Raw genomic sequence first — 23,448 nt, forward strand, 5'->3', positions numbered from 1 at the left:
TGTACAAAGAACCACGTGAGTTTTCGCCAGGAGTGGCGAAAACGTTTCGTATCGTCTGTTTGCGTCCGAATTTATTTACTTCATTTATATAGCCGAAATCGGCTCGTACGAGCGAGAGGAAGAAGAGAGAGAGAGCGTCGAATCTCTTGACGGTTCGCCATTTTTCTTAGCGAACCGAGTCCAACCTGACCTGACCCGAGAGAGATTAGCGTTTCCGACTGTCTCTCCCCGCTCCTTACCGTCACGCTGCCTCTTTCCCTCCTCCTCCCTCCCACCACAACCGTCCTGACGTTAGAGCTTCGCCGCCCGCCGCTTCTCACGCGGCCACCGTCGCGCACACACGGCCACGCTGTCGTTCCTCGCGTCATCCGGCTTGGGCCGAGCTGGAGAGAGACGGAAATACTGAAAAAGGGAAAAAGACGGGGGAACAAAGGGGGCGGTGCGTCGCGGCGCGGCGCACACGAAACCCGACGGCGATACGAGACGAGGAGCCGCTCCTTGCGCTCGCGCTCGGCTCTGATCGTAGCGGAGCGGAGCGGTGGCAAAGGCCCGTACCATACACCAAATCACACCACACACCATCAGCTTTGGCTCGTTTGCACGCTCGCTCGCAATAAACTCTAAACTCGAGGCAAGATGGCGGCCGCGGCGGCGGAAGCCCCGTCCGCGCACCTCGCGTTCACCACGGGTGACAAGATCCTCGTGACCGTCGAAACTGCGCTGTCCGACATCCTCGTGGTGTCCTTTGTCCACGGTGCCAAGTGCTTCCAAGGTGCTCTCCTCGACGCCACTAAGAGGTAAGGAAGAGAAAGAGAAAAGGGACACACACACATAGAGAGAAAGAGAGAGAGAATGTGATGAAGGAGAGACCTCGTGTCATGACTTGTCTTCTTCTTTTTTTTTCACATTTTATTTTGCTCCTTAAATTGTTAAGATCACCCCGTCCAGGATCAATGGCTAGATTACTTTCACTTTTGTTGCTTTTGGAAAAGATCCCAAAAGTGTTCTTAGACTTGGATCACAAAAGCTCGGAGAGGTTTCCGACGGCTAGATTTCAACGGAGCGCTCACGTAGACACTGGCTGATTCATCAATCCGATGATCCTTTATTCAATCGACGAGATCAAGTTTCACGGAAGATAATGAACGCAATGAATGCTCGTCCTTGGAAAATCAAATTTTCATCGGATCGCAGTTTCTCCAATGAATTGGGATGAGGTGGAAAAAAGTTCTTAGATCTTGATAGTTTCTCTCCGACGTTTGAAAGATCTTGAAACAAAGCGTGTGTGCGCCTTCGCGCACACATTCGGTCGATTTCGAAAAGGATGATCTCCAAAGTTGAGAAATTTTCGCTTCATTTCATGTGAGATCTTTGACGGAGTTGAAATTTCTCAACTTGCTTCTGAATCTATCTCGAACGGACGCGTGGAAACTTCCTAAAAAGAAATGTGCGTTCCGACACGCGCGTGAAGGATCTCGATAATAAATTTATAGAACGTTTTTTTGATGCGTTTTTTTTTTTTTCATCATCAGAAATGAAGCGACCGCAACAAGACGGAGCGCGGAGAAGCGCGTTCGGCGGAACAGATATTAATGACTAGGCTCTTTTCTGTCTCTTCTTGCGCGTAGGTTGTTGTTTCCTTCTCTTTGTCTCTCGGTACTTATTTTAGAACACACACGATGTGTCCCACGAGTTTAAGAATAATCATATTTGAGGGCGATATTATATTTTCTTGAGGAATTATCACATCTCTTCCGTTTTGCTCTTGTTCCCGATCTTGTGTTTCAGAGACCGTAAATTATATCCATGTCTAGACGTTTAGAGATAAGAACGTGTGTGTACGCAAATGTGTTTTAGATACGCAAATGGCGAACAATTGGGAAAACAATCAAAATTTTTGACGATGCAAAAGTTAATGACAAAACGCGCCGTCGATGATCAGTGTGACGACGCACGTAACGTCATCCGACGGCGCGCGACGGCCCGTCGCTTTTTTTTTTGTTTTACAAGCTCGCACGCAAAGAAAACGTTTTCTCTACGAAACTCGGATTTTCGAAAGCTTCGCGATAATATTGCTTCGATAAAAATTTCGCAAATTCTTGGACGAGAGAATTCGCGTACGGAAGGAATTCGGCGTTTCCGGATTTTTCTTTAAATTTTACATAAAAATTTCACCTCGCGTCGCAGTTGTCGGCGAAAAGGAATATCTTGTCTTCCACTCTTCCGTCTTTTTTACCATTTACATATGCATATTATGTATTTGTATTTACACCTTGCTCGATCGAAGATCGTTGATTCTTCGATGAATGTTCCTCGTTGCAGTGAATTATTGTCGACTCTTTCAATTCGCGCGACATTGTCATGTTTAAGTAGCAAATCAGATTATTTTTTGAAAAACAGTTTTTGTGCGGAATCAATGGGCGAGGACACGCATGACGTTATTATGTAAAATTTAGTCTGTGTCATATGTGTAATAACAGAAAGCAATTGAAGTAATTAAAGTTATTTGAAGTACAAGTGAGAGAAAATTTCGTAAATGAGTAAATTTGGAGATAAAACTAAAAGGAGAGGAGAGAGGAAAATTTTTGTAAACGCCCAGTATGTACTAAGAAGACTTCGGTGATGACTCATACGCTCGCACACACACACAGTCAACGTCACCTTTGTCGATACAGTCGCTGCTGATTTCTCTGATATGAAAGTAGTCATTTTGATTATTGGGAAATCAAAGTACAGCGTTGGAACTGATTGAATAACGTTACGCAGCCTTTGATCAATCGGAAAGTTTTGATAAAGACGAGCTCTTACGCACAATGACAGAAAAATTGAAAAGTTTTCGAACTGAATTTACTCACTATTTTATAAATCGAGTTTATATACATACACATACGCAAAAGAGAAAGAGAGAGAGAGATAATATCCAAAACTACTAACATCTAAAATTCTATTGATTGAAAAAACTATCGCTACTACTTTTCGGCCAGTCAATTAATTTCTCTTTTGTCATCATTTAGGTACGTGCAGTCGTCAGTTTTTTTTTTTTTTTTTTTTTTTTTTTTTTGTGATCGTTCACTTCGGTCGAACCCTTCAAATTATTGATGGGTTTTAATTTTGACGAGATTTCAAATATTTTTTAGCATCGGCTTTTGCGACGGTCAATTACGAGTGTCTGTCTATTCGCGCGATCATATTTCGTTAAATTCGAGTAGCAGTTTTTGGTCGTGACGATATAGCTGCTTTTTCTTGTCCGGGCGGCGGGTTTTTTTTTTTCTTTCCTTAAGCGCACACACATCGCACAGCCGGGGTTGGCTCTGCCCCGTGAACCCAGAGCTGTGCTCTTCGCTGTGGTCGAACAGCTGTTGCCCGTTTTCTTACCCCGCGCCCTCGGTTTTCTTGCTCAAGTCTCGGGCTCGGCCATTGGCCGCCTCGGGTCGGAGAATCGCGGCAACCACCGACAGAATTGCAATCGGAGGAGCTAACTTCATCGGTAATATTGCATATGCGTGTCTGTTGTCGCAAAAACTGCGACGAGAATCTCATCTGGGGGAAAAAAAAATTCAAATGTGTTAACGTACATTTAAAACCGTCCGTTGCGTTCTCGTCGTTACAATTATTTCCCTCATATTCGTCGTTGTACGCAACCAGTATACTTACATAAGAGAATTTAGAGATAATACACATGTCTACACACACGCATATTATACGTTCCCTGTTCATTATTGTAATTGGATTCTCTCATTCTTTTTGCATACGCTTTATAATCACATTACACGATCTGTATGTAAGATATTATGAAATTTTACAGATATAGAAAAAAAAAAGAAAAAAAATAGACAAAGTAAAGCAGACAAGATTTCTGCTTACGGCCCTGAATGCTAGTCGGGGCCACCGACCAACCAGACCTGGCTTGTGTCACGTTGTGCACGACGGTATGGTACAGAGGTTCTCATTATCTCTCCCATCGTGTATTTTTTCCTTTTATTTCTCTCTAATTTGATGCAATGTTATTTAATTATAGAAAACTTCGAACACACACATCAGAATCGTCGACTTTGCGAGTAAAAAAACGAAAATTTGATTTCCATGCGAGAATAATATACGAGAGGGATTAACTTTGCGTTCTTTCCTGTCTTCTTTTCATCTTTCTAAGAAAAATCTCAGAAACCTCGAATATACATTTCTCAAGCAAAATTACGTTCTCTGAAAAAGTTTTTCTCAAATCAAACATTATTATCTAATTTAAACCGGCCTCTAATTGACTCAATTGACTGTGAAACACATTCTAACCGAATATGAATTCTAAAATAGTGTATAAATTCTTAAATAGAGTTTCACTCGACTAAAGAAGAGTCAAGTTGATTAAAAGTAGTGATAAGATTGTTAATTCTTGTAGCTGTGTGTGTTAGGTTTTTAAAGCTTCTTCTCTTTTGTTAATCTTTAAGCTGACTTAGACATAAAAGCTTAAATAGACATCGTCGTTAAAACCCCGCAATTAAGAGAGATTACTTTCATATCGACGTCCAAATTAATAGATGACAGTTCAAGGACGTGAGTTTATTAGACCGAAGAATAGTATTTATTGATCCTCTCAACTTGCGGAGCCAAAACGCGTTTCAGCTGTGCTGCAGCACTATCGCGTGTACGGTCCAAGACTGAGAACCCCTAATATAGTGGTCTCGTGTTCGTCAGGAACAAAGGGAATATCGTCGACGTCTCTGGGAACACCACCGTTTGCGGGTCGAAAGTGCGGATGTGTGCGTGAACACAAAGCGGAGAAACAGCACGTATATCGTTCACGTTAACTGACTGGTTTATTAACTTAAGAAATGAGCCTTGTTGTTACAGTTGTGTTTTTAATGAGATGATTGAGAGAATAGCGAGAGAGAACGTTGGAGGAGAAAAACAAATTGAAATTTAACTACATTTCAAATATAGAATCTTAATGACCTATCAACGTCTTTCGTAATGTCAATTAAAGCTTGTATATTACGTATGTAAATTTTTAAGTTCAATTAAACATTTCAGGAAAAGATGTCTGGTAGAAACGAGTCAGTTGGAATTTCAAAAATTGAAAGAATGATCTTTCGAAATCACAATACCCCCCCCCAAAAAAAGTACAAACTCGCAAGACCTGTGACGTAGGATTTTTGCGCTGCAAATTTCTAACTCTAAGCTTGGTAAAGATCAGCGCGAATTTATCACTTTTTTTATTCCATTCATTTTTTCACACGTCACAGCCGTTTCTTTGCTGATTGACCGATATCCCTTTCTCGCGGCCATTTTTCTTCTCCTCGCACATCTTCGACTGGCTCGAAATTTCGAGCGAGTATCGGCACCCCAGAAAATATTAATGGATATACCGTCAGAGGTTGTCGCTCATTGTACGCTTCTCACGAATCAATACCATGACATGGCCGCGTTGTGTCGGTGCACGAGAAGCCAACGAAGCACTCTCGAAAGCGTTGCCCAATCTTTCGCCTAGACATTCTCATTTCGCGATGATTGCTGTTACGAAGACATAGTCTTCGTTCAACGCGCTTTTGACAAGATTTTTGGGAAACTTGAATTAAGTAGAAAAAAAAAAAAAAAATCTCCGAAGATAGACTCCGACGAACATTGTGAAGATAAATGACAATATACGCGTAATTGTCACAGTGTTTTTATAAAAATACATGTATGCCAATTTGTGTACCTCTTCTGAAACAAAAAAAAAACAGGAAAAGTTAATAAAAGTCAAACTACGCTGTTATAAATTACGTATAAAAAAACAAAGCGAGATACAAATGAGACCTCTGCGAGAAACAATTTTTTGAAGCAACGCAAAAATGCAGGAAGAAAAAAAGAAGACGATTAGAAAAGCAAATAAACAAACAAACGCATAAAAAATTTAGTTAAGTAAATATTGAAGCAAGATGCAACGTTTTCTCATCATATTAGACTCAAACTATCAAGTGAGAAATATTTGAAACAGTAGAGACGTAAAATAACATATTTTGAACAATTAGATGGCACAATTAAGGCATAATGATAAAATTAATATTGGCTATATTGTAATGTTCTGTACATTCGTGTTTTGTCACAGAGGCCTTCCCTGTGGTGTTCAGCCCCCGGAACCGGTGCCGGATCCTGACGGCGACAAGCTAGCAACAATCGCAGCACGCTTCAGCTACTTCCAGGAGCGGAGAAACGCGTCGTTATCGGCGGCCGCCATCGTGCCCAAAATCGATTTGCGCAGAAATATCAATCCACCTGCCAGATATAAGAATGCAAGACCTACGGTAAGATTGAGACCCCGCCAAGTGCTCTGCAGCAAGTGTCGCTCGATTTGCAACGAGAACAGCGAGAACGTCGACGTCAGTAGAAAACGGAAACATGAAGAGGTTCAGCAACAATCGCAATCGCAGGTAATGGTTGGCACATTCGAAGTTTTATTCTAATAATAAAGAAGTTTAAAAAATCTTTGAAGAAAAATTCAAAGTCGTAAATTTTTGATATCATTGGGCGTGATAACGTGGATTACAAGTCGAAGGTCTTCTGATAAGACGTTTTAGAAATAGATAAGCGACTTTTAAAAACAGGTGTTTCTTTTCGGTAATGTTACGATTCTTGGATATGGGAATATATCAAGTTATGTTATGGCAAAAGCGAGAAAATAACGAGATTTCTTTGCGATTTTATCAGTTGGCGTCGATTCCCACGAGAAGAAGCGATCGGCGCTGCGGCCAGCAACCGCAGAAAAGTCAACGGACATTGCTTTCGCAATATGGAACGGAGAACTCAGCCGCCAATCAAGCGACGACGAAAACCATGACCTCGAGTTCCGATTCGTCGAAGCTGGGAGCGTCCCTGATCCCAAAACTGTCGAGACTGCAACCTAACGAGATTAGCAACGCGATGCAAGGCCAATTATATGGTATTTTATTCTTTGCTTGTATCACATTTTTCTACGAACTTTTTAATGGCAAAATTGTTACTGCGCATCTTCTTATGTGGAAGTAAAAAGTTTTTGTTTCATATTAAATATCGGACGATTGTATATTCCAGAGAAGGTAAAGAGTTCGACAAACACGCAATCGTCGTACTGGTCTGTTACGAACGATGAAGATTCATCTGTTCAGAGGAACACGCTGACATCGTCGCAGGAGCGGGTGGAGTCCACCGCTGATTGCGATAGCAATTCCTCGACGGCTTACTGTGCCATGCCAAGGAGACTGAGCAGTTCGTCGGTGGAGAGCGCAAAAGTGCCCGAAGAAGAAGACAAAAAGACTTTTGCGGCCGCGGACTCGACAATGAAACTAAGAACCGGTAGAGTGCCCAGAAAGAAGCGCTCGGTAGGCTCGATGGAAGATCTTTGGGACGAATCGGTATTCGAAGATCCTACAAGAACCGCTAGAACAACACCGGTGATCAAAATATCGTATGGCGCGCAAGGCGAAGGAACGGTTCTCAAAATACCCGCGAAACTTCAAGATCCCGACGCGTACGAGCAAGAGACCGACGACGCCGACGATGCCCAGCAGGAGAGAGATCCCTTGGAGTTAACCAGATCTTTCGACAACGATTACGAAGGTGAGGAAGACGGACAAGAACAGGTGGATCCTCAGAAGCAAGGCGGCGTGGTAAAGGACGCTAGCGCGAAAGCAGCGAAACGAGCTCTGAAGAAAGCTAAGAAAGAGGCTAGGAGAAAGATGTTAGGCGGAGTCTCACCAGTGAGATCACCTTGCAACGGATCCCCAAGGTAAAGAATAATTGTGAAAAAATATCTTGATTGTTGCAATGTGTCAATGAATAAAATATATCTGTTGTTTCATTTTATTTAGATACAACACCACGTACGATTCGCTCTCCTATCACCGTCGGAAACACAAGGTAAAGCATAAAAAGAAACACAAGGAGGGCCGAAAGCACAAGAGTCAGCAGCAGCAGGAACAGCAGGAGCAAGTGCAGTCCGAACAGCCCTGTCTGGTCTCCACGGAGCAACAACAGGAGCAAGATTACCGAGCTATCAAGGAGCAGTGTCTGAAACAGAAGCTGTCGATATCACTGAAGAGGCTAAACACAAACGCATACGCACGCTCTGACTATCCCGTGAGCAACGCATCCTCCGGTTGCAAGAGTTCCGGCGGTAGTAGCGACGAGCTGAGCGAACACGAGCCGGAAGTGGAAACTACGCCAGATTTCCCGCCGCATCAATCCCATCCTCTGGTCATGCGTCTAGCCGCCACGCCGGTTGCGCACTGTCTCACGGCCAACGGCAGACGAATGGACGTGGGTGATGTTGTTTGGGGCAAAATTCACGGTTTTCCTTGGTGGCCCGGCAAGGTGAGCAACAAGCAGTTTCGAAAAATCATGTTACTCGAGAATTAAATTATTTTATATACTTAATTTTTATTTCGATTTTTTTAACTTAAAGGTCCTAAGCATCACGGTGTCTTGCAAGGAAGACGGTACCTCGTCCGGTCCTCAGGCTCACGTGGCTTGGTACGGATCATCAACGAGCTCGCTTATGTCCTGCGACCAGTTGAGTCCTTTCCTAGAGACTTTCAAGGTACACTCGTTGAAATGATACAACAATGCGTATTATTCCAAACTGAATAACACAAATTTACAAAACAGTTTCAAATAATAACAAAAAATACTAATTTTATTGTAGACACGGTACAATAAAAAGAAGCGCGGCCCGTACAAAGAGGCGATACGACAGGCCCAGAATGAGGCTCGAAGTCAGATCACGCCTAATTCAACCAGCAGCGTATTGAATGTCTGCGGTTCACCCCGTGAGGTCAATGTCCTCTCCTAAAGGGAAGTTTCTCCTGCAACCATTCCTTTACTGCCGAATATCCGTTGTCGAGATAATTAAAGCGCTTGCAGAAAGACTCTATTTGATAACATCTTCCTATACTTCTTTATACCATGCATTTTTTAACAACATTCTTATTTACACTATTTTTTATTCAAATCTTTTTATATGTACATTTTTTCATGAATTTTTCTTGAAAACAACCGAGAGAACTTAGTTTACGACTTAATAATTCATGAACATGTTTTATCCTGATCTTTTAATCTTTCTTGAACGTTTCAACAGTCGATTTTTATACATTTTTTATATTAATTATTGTCTGTGTAATATTAAATGGAACTTACTCAAAGAGATAATGTCATGTGGGTAGCTAATGTTGACTTGAACTTTCTTTGAGCGCTTGAATTAATGACGGATCAGAATTGTCGTGTAATATACAAATTTTGTACATACCACTTAACGCTAATGACATAGTTACTGATCGATGTTTTGTCAGCCATTTATCTCGCTAAAAATCGCTCGGAACCAGTCGCATCGGCAAACTCGATTATTAACATGTCGATTATTCGACATGTTTGATATTTGCCAAATATGCATATGATAAAAGTTATTTTACTTTTGTTAAAAAAATATTATTAACTCTTAAATTTATTTCCAAAACTTTTTGTGTTTCATGCTCTACGCGCAGAATAATCTCTTGAATTTCACATCACAAAGATGATATCAACATATTTTAGATATTTTCTTCTTTTCGAAAAAACAGCAAACGTTTGAGAGCGATTAACTGATTTCCAGCGATTTGAATCGCGAACGTTTACTGCCATCATCACTGGCTTTTCTGTCCTTGGCTTGTCAAGCGGATGGGGTAGCGCGCGTAAAAAATTTTACTCTACGTATCTTTATATACTAATCGCAAACACCCGTTGTGAGAAAGGTGTTTGGTGTTTTGTTTTGGTTTTTCTTTTTTTTTTTTTTTACGTTGATTGATCTATCAAACATGTCTCAAGCGATGTTGCTCGTAATTATTATCCAAAATTAATAAGTAATTATCTGAAATCTTGCGCAGACTCTATCTCGGAAATTTATAATTTATTTGCAAATTATATAATTTATAATAAGTGATTACAATTATTGTTACTTGTTACGAATAAGTATGCGCTTATTACATATATGTGTGTGTATATATATATATATACACACATATATATGCAATACAAAAAGAACACACACATGTGTATAACATATACGAAAAATATGTGTGTGTGTAATTTATATACATATTATATATATATATATATATATATGTATATCTACATTTTTTATTTTTTTCAAAGTTTTATTTATGGCATTTTCCTCCGCGAAGAAATGACTTGAACTTTTGAAGGATCACGTGTATAAATGATCGACATTAATTCACACAAAATTATTTTTGATGGCTGCCGTCGGGGCATCAAAGTCGCGGATACGACCGCGGACGGACGTGCTGCGCGTGTGTGCTTAGGGACTGTATTTAATAGCGGAAAGTTTTTTATTTTTCCGTCAAAGACAGACAATGTTTACGCTTTGTGCCAACACTGCCGTGTAATTAAACGTTTGATTGTTTGATCTTCGAGCAACGACAATTGTAGAGCGACTTTATACTTAGCATGGGATGAACCTTTTCGATTCCTAAAGAACTATAATTAACTACTCGGAAGCAGAGAGTTTCCTAACGGAAGAGAGAATATACAATGTGGCAAAAAAGATTTTTCATCATTGTAGTTCCGTAGAGAACGTTTTAAAAACAATCAAGATATCACGTGAAATCTATAGGTTTTCTATTCTTACTATTGACTAGCAAAACTCTGAATTGTGTTCTCGCGAAGTAAATGGAAAAAATAATATAAAAAAAAAATAATAATAAAAATAAAAAAAACGTTAAAGGCTTTAACTCGATATCGTGGATTACAGACAAATACAAGTAAAATAGTACTTAAGAAATCCTGATTATTGTTACTTCAATGTTGTGCCACTGCCTGGACACACGATCTTTTTCTATAATTACTTGATTGCGTGTGAGAGAGAGATAGAGGAAGAGGAACTATATTAAAAGAATTAAAATTCACACATGTATGCGTACAGATACACTCTCTCTTGCACGTCAGTTTATTATCAAAGAAAGAAAAATTTTGATTTTGAACCTAAACGCTACTGCGAAAAACATTTTTCGAACGTTCTTTACTTTTATATTAAATTAGACGAGCTTAGAAAACGAAATATTTTTAATTAATTGTGCGAAAGAAACATTTTGCAATTGCGAATCCTGCGATGAGATGATGACCACGAAAAGTCCTATGAAATCGATCGCGACATGTTTTTTACTGTGAGAACTGTAGTTGTGCAAGAAACAAAATGTATAAGAGAGAGACGGAGTGAGAGAGAAAGACGATTGTGTGAATAAGAATGTGAGAGGAGAAGATAATTTAAGTAACTGTGATTTTTTTGCAAATGTCATATATATATGTGTATATATATATATTATATATGCGTACAATATATATTTTTATATATATACATATGTATATACATATATATTATATATATATATATATATATGTACGTTATATACATGAATATGAATTGATTTCTAATATAAACAAATGTTTTTTCTCGATGTGTCGCTGTGTTTATACGTGGATTACGCTAACATATCGTTATCGATAACGATTATTACAATTATGATTATTATTAGTATAGTTATCATTATTCCTCTTATCATTGTTGCGGAGTCTCGAGTGTTGCCGATTTTGTTTGCTGTAAGTATATGAGGATAGATTGTAATATCGTCGATTATATATATAATTAGCGCAATTTTTACTGTCTCGGTAAACAAAACCTGATGAAATGATGCTAATTCGTCGTGCAAGATGGGGGAATGAATTTTATAATTTTTGCATTTTCTTATATTCCGTTAAGATTCGTTCGTGTAAAATCCAGAAAAACTTTGTTATCCGTACTTACGAGGCGCCTTGACGCAATTCGAGCGCCCAGACTGCTTTTTGTTATATTTAATTTTTTCTCCGTCGTGATTGAAGTATAGTATAAATAATATTTACGCATGTGACGGAAGAAAAAAAAAACACTCGTAATTCTGCTAGACCGAATGTTGGTTTCACGCACTGTGCAGTTAGCGCGTTGATTTAGGAATCACAATTGAATGTTAATTTTGCGAAAAAAAAAAACAGTAATGTTGTGATTTGCCGAACTTTCCAGGTAAGCAAATGGTTTAAATAAATCATATCTACCTCAAAAAAAAAAAAATTTTTCTCTTCTTTTTATTATACTTTATATCTATCCTATATTATAGTTTATTATACTTAACATCTCTCCCTTTCCAACTGTGTGTAAATTATACGTGGAAAATACGCAGGGACCTGATTCGCGATTAGGTGTTTTTTTTTTTTTTTTTTTTTCATGAGATGATTTATCACATCGGTGATCAACGTATCAATTCGTTAATTGAGTGAATTGATCGTTGACCGAACTAGTTCTCGGCGCGACCATTGATTCGTGCAATAAAGAGGGGCGCGAAAACGTCGTTCCCATGGGAATACGTCTGATTTCCGGAATATTTGGATACTCAGCGGAATTGGCGAATTTCGACGAGGGGAATTACCTTCCCCGACAGGGCACGCGGATGCGCGCGCACGTGTCGGCGATCAGGCCAGCTTCCTTTGATTTTCCGACGTAGAACCGCGGGGTCGCCGGTCGCCAACCCTCTTTCGTACGCCGCACCCAGCATTGTTGGCGTCGCGATAAGTCGCGGCGCCGACCGTTCCGCGTCGCGGAAACGAAGATGCGTCGCCGGCAGATGTTGCGCGAGACATCAGGTAAATTCAGCAATCAATTCGAAGATGTGAATATCGAAAAAGCACCTGTCGAGTTCAGTTTGATCTCTTGTCGAACTGGCGAATCGTAAAATCCACGAAGGGGAGGACTGTACAATAACCGCAGTGTTTACGAATGAACGTTAGAATAATTGTCGTCAATTATTCGTCGTGCTATACATCTTCGGTTTTGCTATAAGCATTAAAGTGAAGAAGAGGTTTCACCCTTCCTCGGTCGAATATATAATTTTCATAAATTACGTTGACTCGAACTTTGATTAAATTGATCAGCTGCGTTTTTCTCCTCAACTATGTTACGTCTCAAAAATAATTTAAAACCACAGGTAAACCGCAATATTATCTTTTTTTTTTTTTTTAATAAGACTTTAATGTGCGATTTTCGAACGTGTTGGTTGCATTGTATCGAACGGAAATGAGAAAAATACGATTATACAAGTAATGACATATTTTATTGTCAACTTGCTCGTATTGCGAAATGTTTCGTTGAAATTGTAGTAGTGAGTTCACTATTTAATATAAGATAAATTTACATGTAAATATTTACATGTAGATATTTAGAATATACTTGCTGACCTTGTGATTAACGTGTTCGCGTCTATATAGATATATAAAAACTGGTCGTGTGCAATCGTACACTTTGCAGTTTAAGCATGTGTGTGTTTGTGTGTTGTTACTGCTTGATAGTTTGCTTCGATTTTTATTTAGTTTTTTATGTACTGATTTTGCATCACGAGCAACTTATTGTTGCGACGAGCGTACACTCTCAGCTGTACACTATTCAGCTTGTATAACAGAATCCCGTGCGTACGATCGATCGTATGGGACACGACGCGACGTACTCCTGGAAAAGTACTACTCTACGCTTTTCTTGCACCACCCTGTATAGACAAGAAACTATCTCGAGATTTCCGAAAACAAGATAAATCATTAAACCCCTAATCTCTTCCGAGTATTAGCAGAAAGTATTTCGTCGGTTTTCTTTATGAAAACTCTCTAATTAAAGACTACAGATATGTAAAAATTATGTAAAAACAATTTTTTTGGAAAATAAAAATCTTCAAAATTTTTGCAACATCGGAAAAACGACGAAAAAGCAGTTTTGCCGTTTTTTTCCGCAAGTGCATTCGTACTTCGATACTAATTGAAAAAATAATTGCAAATAAAATAATATTCAACTGCACGAACATATTTATTGATATCGCACGATCAAAACCCTGAACGCAGTCTCGAAAGTTCGTGCGTGTGTATATATATGGTGCAATATAAATTTGGTCTCTTCTCGCATCGTCGTTTTTACGTCATCTCTTAAACATCAAGCAAACAGAGGAGATATGGGTCATGAAGATGCTCCGAGTGTAAGCGGGAAATAACGTCAATTCTCACGACGCTCTTTGAGACACTTTTGCCGTCCTCATCTTTTTTCGGACTGTGCTTGTCCTTTCTCGCTCTCACCCCTTTCGCGCGCAAGCTCCGTACATTGGCTGAAAACTGCAGCTGCGCGCACTCCTGCACAGGAGGAGAGCAGGTGCACACCCTCCGTAACTGCAGTTGGCAGTATGCTGCTGTGCGGGTTGCAAATTCCGTCATTAGTTGCAAAATCCGATTTGTAAATGCCGATTACAAAAGTTTCGCGCTCGCCGGTGTGCCATCGCACGTCTCGCTTGTCGCACAGTTGTTTTATCCCTTGTCTGTTGTTCGTTCGCGAATAGAAAGAAATCCGCATTTTCCGATTGAAAATCCAAGGAGCGATGCTCGCTCGCATTATGGGATTCGCTTAGCAGCGACGATTAAAAGGGTTAAAAAGTGGCGTAAGTCAGCGCTTGTACAGTTTCACTGATCGTGTTTCTCGTTGTTGTATTACAATTTGCCGCATCATTTGTGCATCCCGCGATCATCTCTTCGAGCAATATCACCGTGCCTAATTTGCTCCGCACAAACAATATGCAAATTAATCCCCCGATGGAAAATTTCTGCCTTAAGTTCCTCGCTTATTTGCTGCCGATCCAAACACGCGTGTTACTACTGCAGTAAGTTTATGAAAAAGCCCCTGCAGTTTGCTTAGCTTAGCAAAAATCTCTGCGCAACTTTTTTACTTTTAACACACACACGCACACACGCACACATACGCACAGATGTGTAATTGAGGTAATTACAAACTTTTATGCAATAACAATAAATTTATACATATGTATGTTATTCACACTTTACGCGCTATTATCGCAATTACTTCTCTTGAACGAATTAATCATACGCTTGTGTCGTTCAGGAATGTCGTCCAATTTGTGTATTCATAATTGCGGATTATTATACACCGCGGTAACAATTGTAATAATTTCCGCTGTGTTGCATTTTCAGGCGAATTATGATACACGTATCGTCCGAGAGCGCGCATAGATATGATCGAGTGAAGCGCAAAGGCGCGGCTTTCCTCACGAATTTGTTCAAGTCGAGAAAGCTGATAGCAGGAATGAAGATTAACGAGGACGAAGAGATGGAACCCGCGCCCAGAGTGGAAGCTCCCGGTAAGACATCAAACAAATTGATTTTGTTTTTTTTTCGTGTCTCAATTCTTTTTCATTCGTAAAAGATGTAGATAGAACTTTTGACAACACACTCTGCGATAATCTGCGAAAATCTCTTTGTCGTTTTATTCGCTCTTAATTGTTTTGTTTAAAAAATTGAAAAAGTTTACACGCAACGAATTTCTACCAGTAATAAAAAAAAATTATATATAACGCTAGATAATAGTTTAACTAGATAATAGTTTGTACAACCAATGACGCATACTTCAGTTTCGAGAAATTTTAATGCGATACGTAATTGATTGATCTTGTACGCTATTCTGCGTACAACGGCTTTTAACAAAAGCACTTAAAACAACGCGCACACGTGATCGATAACACAAGCGATATTGCTTGCAGCTATTATCACTACCGCGTGTCGTCGCAGCGGTTCGGAAAATGACAATACGATGTCGCGAATTCCCTCGACATTGAGCGTGACAGCGGTGGACGTTGTTGTCTCGTGTCAGCCGTCCCCTTCGCACTCAATTCTGACCTTAACACCCGGTAGAACACGGAACATCGATCAGGACATGGAAGCGCTCAGATTGAGCCGACAGGATAATCCTTTTTTACAGGTTTGGGAGGGGGAAAAACCCGCGATTATTTATTATCACATTCTTTGCGTATCGAAAAATTATATCAATTATATAAATAACAATCTGCGCGATTATAAAATTAATTGTCGAATTATTCAGGTTCTGGCAAGTCGGGAGAGTCTCGTGGAATCGATCGAGGAGTCTGAATCTGACGACGCGATTCTAATGTCGCAGGTAAAAAAAAAAGAAAAAATATCCTAACAAATTTTAAAAGATAGGCGAAGTAGATCGATTTTTTTGCTAATTATTTGACTCGAAATTTGATAGAGTCGAGGCGAAAAATTTGTTTGACGAATCAAATTGATTTTCCACAAAAAACTGCAGCTGCACGTGCGTGTTTTTCACACACAGGAATTGGGTGACGCGGATCCTCTGACATTGGCGCAGGTGCACGAGCATCTGGTACGCAGCCCACCTCCGGCATCGTGGCCCAATTCCACGGCCTTTCAATTTCCACAACAGGATCAAACTGTCATCTCGTCGGCGAAGAACGACGCGGTTTTGCCCGTTAAGAGCCCGTTGAAAACACCCTCGCATCGCAGCATCGAGCAGGAGCTATCCAAGAGCGAGCCGTCGGATATCAGAGGTGAGAGTGATCCAACGCAAAAAGAGTTAATTAGTAAATTAATTACTTACTAGTGCAATTAATAATGAAGATCGAACAAAAAAGAGCTTTGATATATGTCCACCTAAAAGATTTTGTACTCGCAAAAGTGATTGTGTGTGTGTGTGTGTGTGTGTGTGTGTGTACGCGCGCGCGTGTGTGTTCGCATGCGATTGGAATCATTGTAAATTATGCAGGAAGGTGTACGTGTTTATGGAAATGAAATCGATTTCCATCAAAACGACACGAGAAATTTTCTGCATATCTAGATAAAATTATGCTGATGCCGTGTACACCACGTACCGCGGAAATATAGATCAGAGCGTCGGCAAATCGATCCATTTGCGAGAGAGACACTTACGTCTCGACCTTGACATTGCACTTACGGACTCTAGCGATCTTTCTCTCTCTCTCTCTCATATACACATGTACTCTATATACTCTTCTCCTATTTTTACCTCGAAAATACGGTTCCTAAGTAAGCAATCGACAAAACACACTCACTGAATAATTTATGTATAAATATGTATAAATATAACAAATATGCAACTAATGTTTGTCATAATTAACGAAGACCGTATACAGTTTTCACATCGATTTTAAGATCCACCGTTTACTTACAGATCGACATTCCCATACGTTCTCGTTACTACATCCGACGCCGATACGCACGCTGTCGGAAGTTCGACGGCTTCATCGATCGGCCGACGACAACGTGCAGCTCATGTCGAACGAGTAAAAACGGCTCCTCGGATCTTGATTAATGGTTTTTTCTCATCGAAAGATATCGACTCTCAAATCTCGCCCAAGAGCGTCTTTCGAAGAATGGTGATTGTTCGACGAGAGTTCAAGGTCGAGAGGGTTTCTTTCCTCTGAGGAGACGAAGTTGACGATCGATTGCCTCCATCTGCAATTGTCTGTGAGAGAGATTTGTCCTCGTTAGGAAGTTTACTAAAAAAAAAAAAACAAAAAGAAGAAGAATGAGGAAACTATTGAATACTGAGATGGGGTGTGTTTTGACACTCGATCGAAAGAATTGAAGCTTGAAACACTCGAGATGAGATGTGACGAGGAAGAACTCGGAGCAATTGAGATAATACTTTAAAGAGCAATGTGCCTGATTTTCAAGCGCGATTTTCTCTTGCGAAGCAAATTCCGACGAAAACAAACAATAATTTTATTAAAAATTGATTGATTGAATTTAACAAAAAAGAAAGCACTTGCGTGCGAAAGTTCAATAATTTACTAAATTCAATTTTGTAAATGTTTTTAGCTGCAAAAATATGACACTTTTATATGTATGATTTAAACAAATTTTAATTGACGAGCTTGATTGACGTTTAATAATGAGAATGACACAAGCGTATATATGAATAATCCGGAAGAGAGAAGTGTTTACGTTTAACTTTTTGAGAATGAAAGATTTAAAGAATTTAGAGATATGTGAAACATCTCTTGTATGTGCTAGTTTACAAGAGATTTGAGATATATTGCACTATTCTATATATACATATATATATATTTATATATATACATATATATATATATATATATATATAATTATTACTAATTAACAAAGATATTTAAATCGTCAGCTGGGAGAATTTTTAGAGAAATATTTAATATACATTAAGTTTTCAAAAGCTTTAACTTTTGTATAATTTGGAATGTCTTTGAGATTTTTGTCTCGAAGGGAGCAATATATCGTTGTGCAATGATCGTTAGAGCGCACGCATGACGCGTATTAAAAAATTATTATTATTATTATGATTATTATTATTACAATTCTCTCATATAGGTGATAGTGATATCAAAATTTGTTGTTAATAGTTATTGTTGATGCACATGTCTATTAATTATTCATGCAGTTTAAATGTCTATTTCGTGTAGAGAGAGATGTTTCAGAAATATTTTATACTTGTATAAAACTGTCTTTTGCATTATTGAAAATCATAATTATAACAAATCGCAAATTATTTCGATGTCGAACTGTCAGAAATGTTTCTTTTTTTTTTCTGTTGACAAAAAGTGTCTACTTACATTTATATATCTTTTGATAAATTTGAGCACGAAGAAACGCTAGAATGCACAATCAAACAAAAATTTTCCGCGCTCATGTCAGACTCATTTTTTTGAAAATAATTTCAAAAAAGAAGTAATTTAATTTACAGTAAAAAAAAAAAAAAAACGATATACGCAAAGGTAGTAATAACTTCCAGAACAACATACAAGTTTAACGCTGACGTTTTGCCAAATGTACAGGCCTTAATTAACCAATTCCTGATAGATAAATAAACAAAATAGTTATATATATATAAGATCTTTTTTATAGAACACAGCAGTGTGGACAAACTTATTGATAACGATTTACTTGCGACATACTGAAAGTAATTTTTTTTTTTATGATAAAAAAAAAAACGCCGTCAATGAACTTTCAACGAAACGTTTCTTTTTTAGTTTTCTCTTTTTGAGGAAAGATCAATTTTTTGTGTGAGGAACATATGGGTACGTTTAAATGGAATCTGACGTGCTTTCTCTCTCTCTTTTCTCTTCGATTATTTGTAAAAGTTCTTCCAAGACAGTGTGTATAAAATAATGTTTAACTATTAAACAATTAAGTGAATGAATTTATAATCAAATTGTTTCACTTAAAATGTCAATTAACTCTGCTGGTAGAACGGTGTCAAGTCAATTGACATTTTTTGCTGATTTCGCAGATTTCGAACTCATTGCTACGCGTGTTTCGAGACTAAACATTTCGGTGAAATTATTTATGGTATGTTGCGCGTCGTCGTAAGAATAATTCAAGCTTCCTGTAAGCGACAGAGCGTATAAGAAACAAAAAAAAAAAATTGTTCATTGGAGCAATTGTCCTTAGAGCTCGTCAGTTTCTCTTCTGCAGGTTTGTCGAGAGAGATGTTTGATACAAATTTTCGAATACGTTTGAAGAAAAACAGTGTGAACGGGTGGCCACCAGCTTCTCTCTCAAACGCGAACACAGAATTCTGTTCATTTGAAATTCTATTTGTCGAGAGCCAAACACCCATTAAAAATTATTGGTACGAAATTCGTACGTAATTCACACGTGTAATTACTCATATAAAAAAAATATATATGTATAAACGTCATATAAATTAATCTTTAGAACAAATTTCGAATTCGTTTTAAAGGCGAAAAGATGCGAGTTTAAAAAATAACGAGACTATTATTTTACTCTCGTCGAAAAAGTATCTCAAATGTTCGCAATTCTGGGCCACCCCAGCAGCAGCCCCAACGGAAACAATCGATGTAACTTTAGCAGGGTTTTATACGAAAAACTTTGGAGAAACTGTAGTAGAGATTGTAGCTAGAAAGTTTACTCACACCGAGACTTTTAGAGTCCAATAGACTGTCGCGTCTATTGGGAATTGAAATTAATTATATCGTACTTGGTACTTAGGTCGTACATACATACATGTGTGGTTGTGTGCGTATACGATACATGCGTATGTGTATGCACACACACACACACACACATGTACACTCATGTACAAACGTTAGTCCGAAAGCGAGACCGTAAAAGCAAGATAAACGACGGGAGTAATGTAAAAACGGTAGAGAGATTTAATTAATCTAATTAGTCAAGTGTGACAAACACAGATTCCACATGTTCACTCGAGAGAACGTGTTTGTGAGAAGCGTTTGGGGACACTGATGCGTCAGACATCATTTTATATAAAGCTTATTTTTTGTCGCAATGTACACAAGTCGCGCTTACAAAAAGCGAGCGAGAAGATCTAGATCGCGAATTTAATGTGATCTTGTACGTAGGGATGTGCAGCTTGGGGTTTTTGCTTGCGATGTAACGAAATCTCAGACTTAGTGTCGTTTTCTCTTTCCTTTGAAACAACAACTCGGAACCAAAATTCTCGGTATCGAAAAAAAAAAAAAATGGTCGCATAAAGGATCTGCGAATAGATTTTTTTTTTTTTTCAGACGATCCGCGTGACTCGTAACAATCAACGAACTACGTCACCAAAGTGTGTATTGTACCGAGATAACGAGAGTCCGATACGTATATCAGCAATATCTCGCGGGAATGTTGGAGATCCCTACTTGAGAACATACAAGTATTCCGGTAGCAAACACCTTTCCACAGCCAAATGTCGCAAGATAAGATTATCTTGTCACGATGCAACGGCCTACAAAAAAAAAAAAGAAAAAACATTCATGTACTCATCGAGACTTTATTGATTCATGCTGCTACTGATGAAACACACAAACAGTATTTGTATCGAAATATATTTCGCGAAACTTCGAGTTTCATAAAAAGCCGCGCATGTGTTTATCGGAGAAAGAGTTTCACGCACAAATAATATTATCTACCACATTTAGCACAACGTTTTCGTTTATCTTGTTTTCGCAATTTCGTCGTCGTTAACGATATATCCAGATATTTCTGATGATGCAAACACCAATAGAGGAAGTAAAACCAAGAAATGTAATTGGAACACCTCGTGTGACCTCGCAATCATCTCGGTCATATATGTGAGAAAAGTGGAAATAAAAAACAAAAAAAAATACAAATTTCGAAAAACAAAACCACAGAAAAGACTGGAGTACGTTCGAGGAGAAGAACATTTCTTAGCATATAGTTAGAAATAAATCATTAGGAGAGATACTTTTTTTTTGTTGTACCAAGCTTCTTCGCGAAAATTTCTCTTGCGTATATAACATGTTTCGCCATTTGTTCCTACGACCGAAAAAAATCGCATTGCTAACATCAATCAAACAATTGTATCGAAGAAACAGAAACTGTCCAACATACACACACGCACATACACATACACACACACACACACAAACACACACACAGAAAACTCGCAAAGTATGCGTTTGCGGTCGCGTCCTCTCTGTAGGTGTTTATTGTTTTCAAATAAAAATGAAATATATTTGTGTTACTGTAATATATATATATATATATATATATATATATATCTACATTGTGTAATTTATTACCTTACAATCTTACCTCGATTATTTACTATAGCAGATCACGCTCCGTGTAATAAGATCGCGAAAAATACCGGGACAATTCAAAATAAGTTCTTCAAGCGTCCGCCATTTTGTAACTCGCAAATAGAGAATTTTACCTAAATCGGCCAAACACTCGTTCATCAGCGTTCATTACCGAGTGTCTAATTAGGTGTCACGCAAACGCTCGATTTGCTTCGTAATACTCGCGTGGACTACAGATATTAGCGCGCGCGAGACGATAAAAATCGCGAGAAACAATTCCGCTTCGCGTCGCGCGTTCGTCACGACTGCCCGTGCCCGCCGATATCGAGGACGCGAGATATTTCGATTCTCGAAATATCGAATCGCGAGAGATAACCGCGCGCGCGGAACAGAAACCAAATCAATCGGTAAAATAGTATTTTTATTTATTGAAAGTTTGTGCGTGTAATTCGCGCGCACAACACGCGTACATTGTGGCGCTTGCGGGCGTCAACACAAAATGACGAAATGCGCTCTCAAGCATTCTCTGATTAAGGTCTGCATTCATAGTCGTTTCTCAAATCTTAGGTCCAAATTTATAGTCGTTTCTCAAATCTTAGATCTCGTCTCCAAACTCAAAATTCAGCTCTCAGATCTCGAATCTCCAATCTCAAATTTTAGTTGCTAATCATGATATTTAATTTTTCATGACTGAACAAGAATATAGGGCCTTCTACAATAACCGCGGTCCGTTTACTGATTAATCGCGCATTTATCTGTAGTATATATCACGTATACCATACATAAATATGCGCTGAAGCATAAAACAAACCGCAGCCAATAAGATATTAGTAATAAATCAGAAGTCAAAAGCAAAAAATTGACCAATCATAATCAAATGACAGAAGAATAATCAAATGTGATTAGTCACTTTTTTGATTAGGAGTACTCATTTATTACTAATATCTTATTCTAGCAAGCCCTTTAAGTACTTTTATGTGTGAGGGCCTTTATGCGTAATGTGTTATGCAAAAGTGTGTCCAACGGCACACAATCTTTAAGAAAACTTTTTTGTACCTAAGACCATTCTATCTTACAAAAAATAACATTATTTAAATAAAATACTTTTCTTTTCAATATGATGATTTTATCTTAAATAAAATAATTTTATGTTAGGAAAGATGATTTTATCTTAAATAAAACAATTTTATCTTAAAAAAGGTGATTTTATTTTACAAAAATGACTTCATCTTTAAACAGATAATTTTGTTAAGAGATAAAATCATATTTTTAAACTATAATCTTATCTACATAAAAGGGACTGATATAGATATTATTTTCTTATCTAGAGAATATTACAAAATAAAATAAACAAAATTATCTTATTTAAATAATTATCTCATCAAAATAATATTGTCTTACCTAGATAATTATCTTATCTAATTAAAAAAAATGATTTTATCTTAAACAAGATAATTTAATCTTAAAAAATTTATTTGCTACAAGATAAAATTGCTTTTTATTACTTTTAACTTTTATCTTATTTACATAAAAGTATCTGATCTAAATACTATTATATAAATAAAATAAAAGAATCTAAATAATATAAAAGTATATAGATAATTTTATCTAGATAAGATACTTTTATCTAAATAATGTATTATAAAAAAGATAATCTAAATAAGATAAAAATATCTAAATAATTTTATTTAAATAAGATACTTTTTTATATAGATGATATTCTCTGGATAAGATACTTTTATTTAGAAAAAACAATATTATCTAAATACGATATTATTATCTAGATAATAGATAAAATCGTCTAGATAAGATAATGTTATCTAGATAAAAGATAAAATCGTCTAGATAAAATAATGTTATCCAGGGAATAGCTAAAATCGTCTAGATAGGTGAATAGTTATCCAGGCAATAGCTAAAATCGTCTAGATAGGTGACAATTTATCCAGGCAATAGCTAAAATCGTCTAGATAGGTGACAATTTATCCAGGCAATAGCTAAA

General features: G+C 37.9%; 2 protein-coding genes across 6 annotated transcripts; both read left to right on the top strand.

Annotated features, from left to right (window-relative positions):
* The first annotated feature begins 621 nt into the window (after positions 1–621).
* LOC109857687 (PWWP domain-containing protein 2A-like) lies at positions 622–10,029 on the top strand. The gene is made up of 7 exons (XM_020434254.1): positions 622–797; positions 6,083–6,404; positions 6,682–6,913; positions 7,045–7,738; positions 7,821–8,322; positions 8,414–8,548; positions 8,654–10,029. The coding sequence occupies exons 1-7, from the start codon at positions 637–639 to the stop codon at positions 8,798–8,800; spliced, it is 2,193 nt and encodes a 730-aa protein (XP_020289843.1). The 5' UTR covers positions 622–636; the 3' UTR covers positions 8,801–10,029.
* A 2,559-nt stretch (positions 10,030–12,588) lies between these two features.
* LOC109857689 lies at positions 12,589–21,382 on the top strand. Of its 5 annotated transcripts, none has more exons than XM_020434261.1 (6): positions 12,589–12,669; positions 15,043–15,209; positions 15,609–15,826; positions 15,947–16,021; positions 16,172–16,433; positions 17,075–21,382. In XM_020434261.1, exons 2-6 carry the CDS (start codon positions 15,050–15,052, stop codon positions 17,188–17,190), a joined length of 831 nt encoding a protein of 276 aa, XP_020289850.1. In that variant the 5' UTR covers positions 12,589–12,669; positions 15,043–15,049; the 3' UTR covers positions 17,191–21,382. The 5 variants fall into 5 exon arrangements, with proteins under 5 accessions (XP_020289850.1, XP_020289846.1, XP_020289847.1 ...); XM_020434257.1 differs by lacking the exon at positions 12,589–12,669 and adding an exon at positions 12,677–14,714; XM_020434258.1 differs by lacking the exon at positions 12,589–12,669 and adding an exon at positions 12,677–14,714 and having other exon boundaries at positions 16,199–16,433.
* The last annotated feature ends 2,066 nt before the right edge of the window (positions 21,383–23,448 follow it).

This window comes from Pseudomyrmex gracilis, unplaced genomic scaffold, assembly GCF_002006095.1.
Source record: "Pseudomyrmex gracilis isolate BER0280 unplaced genomic scaffold, ASM200609v1 scaffold_168, whole genome shotgun sequence".
Classification (NCBI taxonomy): Eukaryota; Metazoa; Arthropoda; class Insecta; order Hymenoptera; family Formicidae; genus Pseudomyrmex; species Pseudomyrmex gracilis.